Below are 9,632 nucleotides of genomic sequence, written 5' to 3' on the forward strand. Positions count from 1 at the left end.
GCCTTCAACTTGCTAGCCTGGTAAATTTTAAGCCTTAATCTTATTAAATAGGGTAAGATTTGGTACATGAATTGAAAAATGTTATAAAACTATATTTATTTAAATCATTTATCTATAAATCTTTCCTAATTATTTCCCTGAATTTTCTTATCATTATCTAAGAATTAGACTAATATCCATTTAATTTAATTTCTTTACTAGAAAATAAATAAATGTAAATATTAAAGTAACCATCAATGTCCAATATAATCAAACTAAGTTTTTTAAGCATGACACATGATGATTTCTTGATGTGTATCCAGAAAATGTTTTGTTTAGAGGACAAAACTCATTGGGTAATCTCTTTAAAAGTGATTAATATCTAACTAATGCCTTGAAAACCCTTGGCATGCAACATCTTTTAAACATTAATATTTTTTCTTTATTTTCAAGACAAACTGGTATAAATAATCAAATAACTTATTTCTCCTTAAAAATATATTTATTAATCAAATAATTTTTTAAAGTGATATGTACAAATATATAAATTAGCTGCTTATGTTTTTTATGTTTATAAATTATTTTTACTTCAGTAACATAACGTGGAAATTACCTACTTACCCACTACCCCCACCATGAAAAACCGTCTGCTCAATTTATGGCAGTTATTACAAACATTTTTTTTGTAATATCTCAACACCTTACATAATCTTTAAGTAATGCAACCTCACCAATTTTAATATAATTTTTATTTTTATCTTTCATTACTTCAAATTTTAGTTTAGATACTTTTTATCTATTGAAGTCTTACAAAAATGTGGATCAATGGACACATCATATCTGAATAATAAACAATGTTTACTTTTTTGAAAATATAGATTTAGTTTTCTTTTGATTTCCCACATATATCCTCACACCAGAGGTAATCTTGTTCGAGTCAGTAACATCCGCATATATGTGAGGCTAACTCTCTCAACGAATATTTCCTCTATTCACACATGACTCAAACCCAAAACCTTGCTTAAGGAGAATCAAAATAAAACATGTACAACTTGAACCAACATCCGTACTCGTTGACAAATAATATATAACTTCAAATTTTCTAACGATAAAATTGAAATATAATATCATTTGATACTTGAAATGTTGGAAAAACGTTTGGGCCTTCTGTTTCAAATGGTCCAATAAAAATAGACTTTACGGGTCGGGTCTATTAACGGATCTGAATCCGGGTTTGTAGAGCGTAGTAGTAGTACAAAAAGCATTGGGCGGTTTTCAGAATGGAGAAACAAGAGGAACAATAAACAAAGCCATTATAAAGAATTGAACAAAGAAGAAGAAGATGAGAGTGATAAAAAGTTTTACCCTATGAAACACAAAACGACGCGTTTCATTATCTTCCTTATACATCTCTTTTTTCTTTATAACCTTCTCTGAAACCCTAACCTCTTCATTCTTCATGCATTCTCCGCGATCAGGTTTCTAATCCTTCTTTTCTTCATTTTCATACAAACTTCGCTTATTTTATTATTATTTTTTCATTTTTTTTTGTTCGCAACTTGATATAAGTTTTCGTTTGACATTTTTTCTTTTTCCTTCACAGCATGTTTTTTACTATGCTTTTTGGACTGGAATTGACTGAGTAGTGTTTTTATTCACTGATTTTTATTTACGCTTCTGGTTTCTGTGCCTTGCCTTTTTATTAGTATATTTTATGATAAATGTGATTTTCTAGGTTAGCAAACATTCCATGTTGATGATGTGATATTATATGATAAATGATTTTATGTTTGATTCCATATTTATCTTGTTTAGAAACCTAGTGAAGCATTTTGTATTCAGACCGAAGACGGCGACTTTGGTTCTATCCCTTCGGCTAAGCCAAATGTTTATTCTTCAATCTTATGTGCCGAACACAAAATGGAACACATATGTTGTGTTTCACCTAGTTCTAATGTGTCTACCAAACCCTACTAAGTGATCTTGAACATGCATTGATTTTCTCTAAGTTCCATAGAACATAAACAACATATTTGTTGCACAAGGATTTGAAATTCTACTCGTTGTTCCTTTAAGTGCTATAAGTTTAGAAAGGTTCAACATGAACATGCGATGAAGTCCTTTAGCTCTTCAATAAAATAGAAAATATTGAAGAACAACTTTGCTGTTGTTATTTCTTATCTAGTTAAGCATGAGCTCGCTGTGAACCTCACAATATGCTGTTTTTTGTTTAGCTTATGATATTTTTATGCATTGCTGTGCATGTCTTACAAAAAATTAAGTGCTGTAGACTCTGTTGTTTCTGCAGGTGTAGCTGCTGATTGTGATATGTTGTTTGTGTAATTTTTTTGGTCACAAAAGTTAGCACTGTTTCATGTATCCTAAACGGTCTAGCCAAGATGGCCCTGGTTCAGGGCAGGTGCGCACAAGTGATAGGATCAGGACTCGGCCAAACATTTATGGCCGACCATTCTCATATTACAACTCCAATATTAGGCGCACCAGGAAAAGCAAGAACAAGACAAGGACAGCAGCTTCACAGATTGCAAAGATGTTGCGTCCAGGGAACCACAGAGGGCAAGATTCAAATACTAATGTAAGAGTTTGCATTTTAGCTAAACTCAAGAAGCATATTTTATGATAAGGATGTCTATTTTATTGTTTAAATTGCATGGGTTTTGTATATGGTTCATCAGATTGTCAGGCATGACATGGATTGCTGATGCCACGTAGTGGAGAAGGCTTGTTTGTTGTTAATTTATGGATTATATGAATTACTATGGAATTATTAATGACACTTGTAATTCCTCAATGCCTTTGTTTTTTATTTATTTATATGTCTTGTTTTTGTCCTAGAAAGCGTCTTCGCTTGTGACTTTGCGAGGGTATGATTGTGTACATTTATCCACCTAGACTCACTAGATGGGAGCCTTGTGCACATTTGACCATCCTTTTTATATATCTTTTCTGGTAAGGTTGTTGCTTAGTGACGACGGGTTCAAATGTTGGAAACCACTCCTCTATTTGCTGGGTAAGGCTGTGCACATCTACCCTCTCCAGAGTCCAGACCCCACTAGGTTGGCGCCTCCTGCAGTGGACTGTCCTTTTTTATATATCTTGTTTTGATTGTTTAATCTTCATTTTACATTCCATTTATTATTGTCATCGTTAAAAATTAAGCATTTGATCCAATCGTGAAAGAATTACATCTTAAAGTGCTTCTATATGTGTTCTTTTCCTGCCTTTGTATCGGCTTTCATTTTTGCATTGAGTTCCTATTTATCATTTTTATACTTAGCTAGGTTTTCATATTTCTTAGAACTCTACCTTTCTTTGAATTTGAAATTCTAATAGTAGAGAATCTGCTGAACATGATTTTTTATTTGGCAGCTTTGGTTCTTCCCTTTGTTCTTTGTTTGACTGTTGGCTGTGATCTTCGGAACTTTCTCATTTACATGTATATCCTTCTTCCGTTTTGTTGATTCACACTTTCACAGCCCTTAAATTCAAAAAAAGAATATCTACAATTTGATTGATCCCATCCCAGCAGAATAAGTCTTGGTTGTCATCATTTCTGTGTATTTGTACTGAAAAGAACTAAATCGGAAGATGAACTGGTTTGTTTCTTTAATCAGAACAGCGTATACGAATTATTAGTTAAGTATTTTTTATTACCATAGTTTTGAAAAGGTTCCCTCATCTTTCTGCTGGAAAATGTGTGTGTTTTGCATATTAAAAATTGTCTGTGTATTTATTATGGGCATGTGGATAAATTGTTTAGTTATAGAAGTTGTTTGACATGTAGGAAGAACATCAATGCTTCACTGGATATATTGTATGCATCAGTTTTTTTTTATTTTTCTCTGATTTTTTTGTTTTGTAACTATGTTGACATCTTTGACTTGTGCAACAAATTTTTATTGATGAATTGGTATAGTTTATTGAAAGTCTGCACAGAGCAATGATGGATTTTACTTATTTTCCTTGCTCATTTATTTTATTCATTGTTTATGATTACACCGTTTGCTGACATTGGTCAGACTAGTAATTCCTTAGTTTATCATATGAAATAATTTAAATCCCTTATCTGGGTTTCTACTCTCAGTCTGGCTCTACCAACCTTCGTCGTTCCACCAGGAAGAGAATGATTAACAAAAACCTTGAAGATTTCACTGACAGCTCTGGACACGAGGATGATGACTTAATGGTGAGGTTTTATATACTCTATAACATTTTGGGTGATAAGCTTGAGTTCTATGTATTTGGGATGAAAGTATGTAACCATGTCTATGTTTCAGAGACCCCAATATCGAACGTTAAGAAACCGGGTTAGAAATAGTGTCACCCGGGATGATTTGATGTCTACAAAGCACAAAAGAACAGTACAGACTAAACCAGAACCACGACGTGAAGGCCTACGACCTCGCCGTTCCAGGGCTGCTGCAAGAGAACAATTGATTTTAGAATCAGATGATGAGCAAGACCTTTCAGAAGACAAGGGTGAACAAGATGAATCCGAAAATGGAAATGATGTTGAAGAAAATGACGCAGATGATGGTCAAAATGAGATTGAAGGGGATGGTGAGGGTGAAGATGGTGAGGATGAAGGTGATGAAGATGGTGATGATGAAGAGGGTGAAGAAGAGCAAGATGGAAGAAGGCGCTATGATCTTCGAAATCGTGCAGATGTCCGCAGGTTTTCTATGGAGGAGGGGAAGGCTCGGCCGAGATCCCCTCGAAGAGTGTTACATCAAGGTATGGGAACCAAGGTCAGCAGGGATGTTAGGAAGGGTTCAACACGAGTTCATAAGCGTCACCGCTTAGCAAGGCCTGAAGATTCAGATGACTCTCTTCTTGTGGATGAGCTGGATCAAGGCCCTGCTATTCCATGGGGTCGAAGTGGTAGCAGATCTGGTCCTCCTTTGGCTTTTGGGGGCTTAGACATGCATGGATCAACATCTTGGGGATTAAATCTTGCTGCATCAGGTTGGGGTCATCAGGGTGATTCTTTGACTACTCTGACATCTGGGATTCAGACTGCAGGACCAAGCTCTAAGGGAGGGGCAGATATTCAACCCTTACAGGTTGATGACAGTGTCAGTTTTTCTGATATAGGCGGGCTCTCTGAATATGTTGATGCTTTAAAGGAAATGGTTTTCTTTCCATTACTATATCCAGATTTCTTTGCAAGTTATCACATTACTCCTCCTAGGGGGGTGTTATTATGTGGGCCCCCTGGTACTGGGAAAACATTAATTGCAAGAGCTTTGGCTTGTGCCGCTTCTAAAGCTGGTCAGAAGGTTAGTTTTTACATGCGCAAAGGAGCAGATGTGCTAAGCAAGTGGGTTGGTGAGGCTGAAAGACAATTGAAACTACTCTTTGAAGAAGCTCAAAGAAATCAACCTTCTATTATTTTCTTTGATGAAATAGATGGACTTGCACCTGTGAGATCTAGCAAGCAGGAACAAATTCACAATTCCATTGTGTCCACTTTGCTTGCTTTGATGGATGGTCTTGATTCTCGTGGACAAGTTGTTTTAATTGGAGCTACCAACAGGATCGATGCTATTGACGGAGCCTTACGACGCCCTGGTAGATTTGATCGTGAATTTAACTTTTCCTTGCCTGGTTGTGAGGCACGAGCTGAAATATTAGATATACATACTCGTAAGTGGATGCACCCTCCTTCAAATGATCTGAAAAAGGAACTTGCGGCTAGTTGTGTAGGGTATTGCGGTGCTGACCTAAAGGCTCTCTGTACAGAAGCTGCCATTCGTGCTTTTCGTCAAAAATATCCGCAGGTTTATACAAGTGATGACAAATTTCTCATAGATGTTGATTCAGTTAGAGTACATAAGTATCATTTTATTGAAGCAATGTCTACAATTACTCCTGCTGCACATCGGGGAGCTATTGTGCACTCTAGGCCATTGTCTCTAGTTGTTCAACCATGTCTTCAGAGGCATCTAGAGAAAGCCATGAATATTATATCCGATATTTTCCCTTCAGCTACTCTTGCATCAGAGTTGACCAAACTTTCAATGCTTTCTTATGGATCTGCAATTCCACTCGTCTATCGGCCTAGGCTTCTACTCTGCGGCGGTGAAGGTACTGGACTGGTAATTATCTTGGAACCTTCTAATATCAATGTAATTTTTTCATTACAAATGAAGACTGAATATACTTACTGCTCTAGTTTAACAGGATCATCTGGGGCCTGCGGTCTTGCATGAACTGGAAAAATTTCCTGTACATTCATTAGGACTTCCTTCTCTCCTGGCGGATCCCAGTGCAAAGACACCAGAGGAGGCATTGGTGCATATATTTGGTGAAGCTAGAAGAACAACACCATCAATTCTCTATTTACCACAGTTTGATGTTTGGTGGGAAACTGTGAGTGCATGTCGTAGTTATCTGTGAATATGTGTGCTAAATCAACTGTTCTGCATGCTCAAAATTTATACATCAGTCAAACAGGTTTCTGATATTGTGTTTTTCTGCCAATTTTGATTGGTTTAACAATTATGCAGGCTCATGAACAGCTCAGAGCTGTTCTCCTGACTTTACTAGAAGAATTGCCATCTGACTTACCTATCCTACTTCTTGGGACATCCTCCGTTGCACTTGCTGAAGTTGAGGAAGTGCCAACTTCAATTTTCCCTCATCGATCAATGTACGTTTTATCTAATTTACAGAAATTCATTGATTTATGTTTCAAGGAAACAATAATTACTCTTTAGATGGACACTCGGTTTTGTTCTAAATGAGTGGCTTTGTATGGTGGAATTCGCAAGTAATCAACAAGATATGTGATTTTTAATAGAAAAAGGAAGTTTCTAAGTTTGTTTATGCACAGCAAGTGTCTGCAGAATCTTTTTTGGTTCAAGTTCCCTATGTTTTTTTGATAGTTTATTCAAGAGGGTGAGCCTTGGCACATCGATTGCCTTGTGACCTGTCATGGGTTCAAAACCTGGAAACGGTCTCTCAGCTTGCGGGTGCAAGGCTACGTGCATCTACCTTCCTTAGACCCCACTAGGTGGGAGCCTTGTGCATTGGGCCACCCTTTTATGATAATTTCTTCAAGAGTAGACCAGAAGTTTCCTTCAAATAAATTCTCATACATCTACACTACCATTAGCTGATTGTATTTCAGATGATATAGGTAAAAATCTCATGGCATTGCAAATGCTAATGGTTTCTATCAGTATTAAGTGCCTGTGTCTTCACTATGGTTTCTTTTGTTGGTTATTCCCACAAGTATTTGAGTAAATGCAGGTTCAAATGTTAATGCTGAAATTTTCTAAGAATCTTGGTTGATTAATCTTTAATTCTGATGCTTGGCATTTGTTTGCAATTATATGCTCACCCTCTATTTCTTCTTTGAATAGATATCAAGCGATCTTGCCAACAACCGAAGATAGGACTTTGTTTTTCGATCGTATGATAGAAGCTGTTATGTCAGTCCTGCTAGAGGGAATGAGCAAGAAATCCCAGGATACAGGATGCATTCCAGAACTTCCCAAGGCACCAAAATTGGCTAGTGGTCCAAAGGTATCTGAGCTAAAAGCAAAGGTGGAGGCTGAACAACATGCACTTCGAAGATTGCGAATGTGCCTTAGAGATGTTTGCAACCGGTATGTCATCCTATGCAAAATGAACAATTGTTCGCTTCACTTGGCGCATCAACAGCTTTGTTTAAGGGCATGCTGCCTTTATCCCTCAATGTTTTGTGTCCTTATTGCAGGATTTTGTATGACAAGCGATTTAATGCCTTCCATTATCCAGTCTCAGATGAAGATGCACCTAATTATCGCTTGATTATACAAAACCCAATGGACATGGCTACTGTGCTGCAGCATGTTGACAATGGTCACTATATTACATGTGCAGCATTCCTTCAGGACATTGATCTTATTGTTTCCAATGCTAAGGCATGTTTCCTTTGCCTTAGTTTTTTATATTTTTGGCTAGGTTGGGTCTGTTCCAATATGTATTATTTTGACAATATTGAAAATGCATGATCATTCCATGACTAGGTAGTAGGTACGATTAGTGGTGGTCTAAATTGGTTAAAAATGCTTTACAGTGCTTTCAATATTTAAAACTTATACATGCTTGTTCTTTCTGTCCTTAACTCAGGCTTACAATGGAGATGACTACAATGGCGCTAGGATTGTCAGTAGAGCTTGCGAGCTGCGTGATGCGGTGCATGGACTTTCTTGTCTTGAATTTTATTTTATGTTGGGTATTTTAGATGTTGCCTATTATCTGAAAAGTATTCCTCAATCCTGCTCTTCTTGTTACCTTCTCAGGTGCATGGGATGCTGTCACAGATGGATCCAGCCCTGGTAGCATACTGTGATAAGATTGCTAGCCAAGGTGGTCCAGCTAATTTGCCTGATGAATTAAGGGATTCTACATTCCCTGCTACTCCCGTTGTACAGCTGGGTACTGCTACTAGAATGAGTGCTCGACTTCGCAATGTCCAACCAGATGTTAATGTGGACCGGAGTTATGAAGCATTGAAGCGGACTAAAAAGAACACTGATGTTGTACAAGCAGCAGGTATAATGTCCTTTGCAATGCAGTGTGTGTATGTTCTTTCTCAATGTAATACAGTTGTAATGCAAATGATTTCTTCAAGTGTCATTGATACATAAGGTATTATTTTTTGCTACCATCATTCTTTGGTGAATATTTTAACCTGCATTGTTCTTTGTCATAAGCATGGGTGAGGCATGTATAAAAATTCAAGTCTTTGCTCTGCATGCACTTGATTGTACATGCATAGATTATACTTATAAACACAATGCAGTCTTGCTTGTCATGCACTTGATTTTATATGCATAGATAATGCTCTTATAAAAACAATGGTACTGGTGTTGCTTAATTTCCACTTTTCAAATTCTTGTTCACTTTTTATGCCTTTCACCTTGAAATTCCTTATTTAAATGCTGATTTTAAAGTTGTTGCAAAATCGGGTTTTAATGGCAGAAGACAAGTCACAAGAAGATTCTGTGCTGTTAAAGTCTGCAGACGAGCACCAGGCTAATAACATAGAATCTGAAAGGATTGAACCTGTGTTAGTTGATGGAAATTCACATGGAACTTGCACAAGTAGCCAATCTGATGATGGTAACCTTGAAGATGTCATAATGCAAGATGGTGAATTTTCAAGGCAAGTGGATTCTGTGAAGGAGCTTTTTGTTAAGCGTAGTGAGAATCACAACATTCCACAACTTGAAAGGCTCTACATGAGAGTTATGAAGGGCGTGTTTGAAGCCAAGGGTAAAGGAAATAGTGGTGATCTTAAGCATTCGGTGTTGGATTTTTTGTTGAAATTTGTAGAGGATGATGCAAATTTCTGACCGATGGGTGTGGTTTTCCTTTCCCTCTTTCAATGATTAACAAAAAAGGAAAGATTTTACTGTAAAGTCGGAAATTTTCAAATTTTAATGCTCTATTTATTTGATTGAGTACAAGCTCTCCTTATCCCCCCTTTCCTAATTTAAAAATGTGTATATTCTGAAAGAGTAATTGTAGGATTACATATTAGGCTTAAATGTTCATGGCCACTTGATTAAAGCCTAAATGTAGCATGAGCTTGAAAATGTAGAGAATGCCATAACTTGTAATTGATGTCAACCACTAAC

General features: G+C 36.7%; 1 protein-coding gene across 2 annotated transcripts; it reads left to right on the forward strand.

Moving 5' to 3' along the window:
* Positions 1,256 to 9,586, forward strand: LOC109325492 (ATPase family AAA domain-containing protein At1g05910). Of its 2 annotated transcripts, none has more exons than XM_019557891.1 (11): positions 1,256 to 1,457; positions 2,288 to 2,575; positions 4,085 to 4,186; positions 4,278 to 6,098; positions 6,184 to 6,372; positions 6,510 to 6,652; positions 7,368 to 7,613; positions 7,724 to 7,910; positions 8,119 to 8,184; positions 8,292 to 8,544; positions 8,977 to 9,586. In XM_019557891.1, exons 2-11 carry the CDS (start codon positions 2,354 to 2,356, stop codon positions 9,345 to 9,347), a joined length of 3,600 nt encoding a protein of 1,199 aa, XP_019413436.1. In that variant the 5' UTR covers positions 1,256 to 1,457; positions 2,288 to 2,353; the 3' UTR covers positions 9,348 to 9,586. The 2 variants fall into 2 exon arrangements, with proteins under 2 accessions (XP_019413436.1, XP_019413437.1); XM_019557892.1 differs by having other exon boundaries at positions 1,270 to 1,457; positions 2,270 to 2,575.

The sequence above is a fragment of the Lupinus angustifolius genome, chromosome LG13 (genome assembly GCF_001865875.1).
Source record: "Lupinus angustifolius cultivar Tanjil chromosome LG13, LupAngTanjil_v1.0, whole genome shotgun sequence".
Taxonomy (NCBI): domain Eukaryota; kingdom Viridiplantae; phylum Streptophyta; class Magnoliopsida; order Fabales; family Fabaceae; genus Lupinus; species Lupinus angustifolius.

Coding starts and splice junctions, on each gene's coding strand:
- LOC109325492 (XM_019557891.1), top strand. CDS start 2,354: ATGTATCCTAAACGGTCTAGCCAAGATGGCCCTGGTTCAGGGCAGGTG. Junction 4,187..4,277: donor ACGAGGATGATGACTTAATG/GTGAGGTTTTAT, acceptor TCTATGTTTCAG/AGACCCCAATATCGAACGTT. Junction 8,545..8,976: donor TGATGTTGTACAAGCAGCAG/GTATAATGTCCT, acceptor TAATGGCAGAAG/ACAAGTCACAAGAAGATTCT.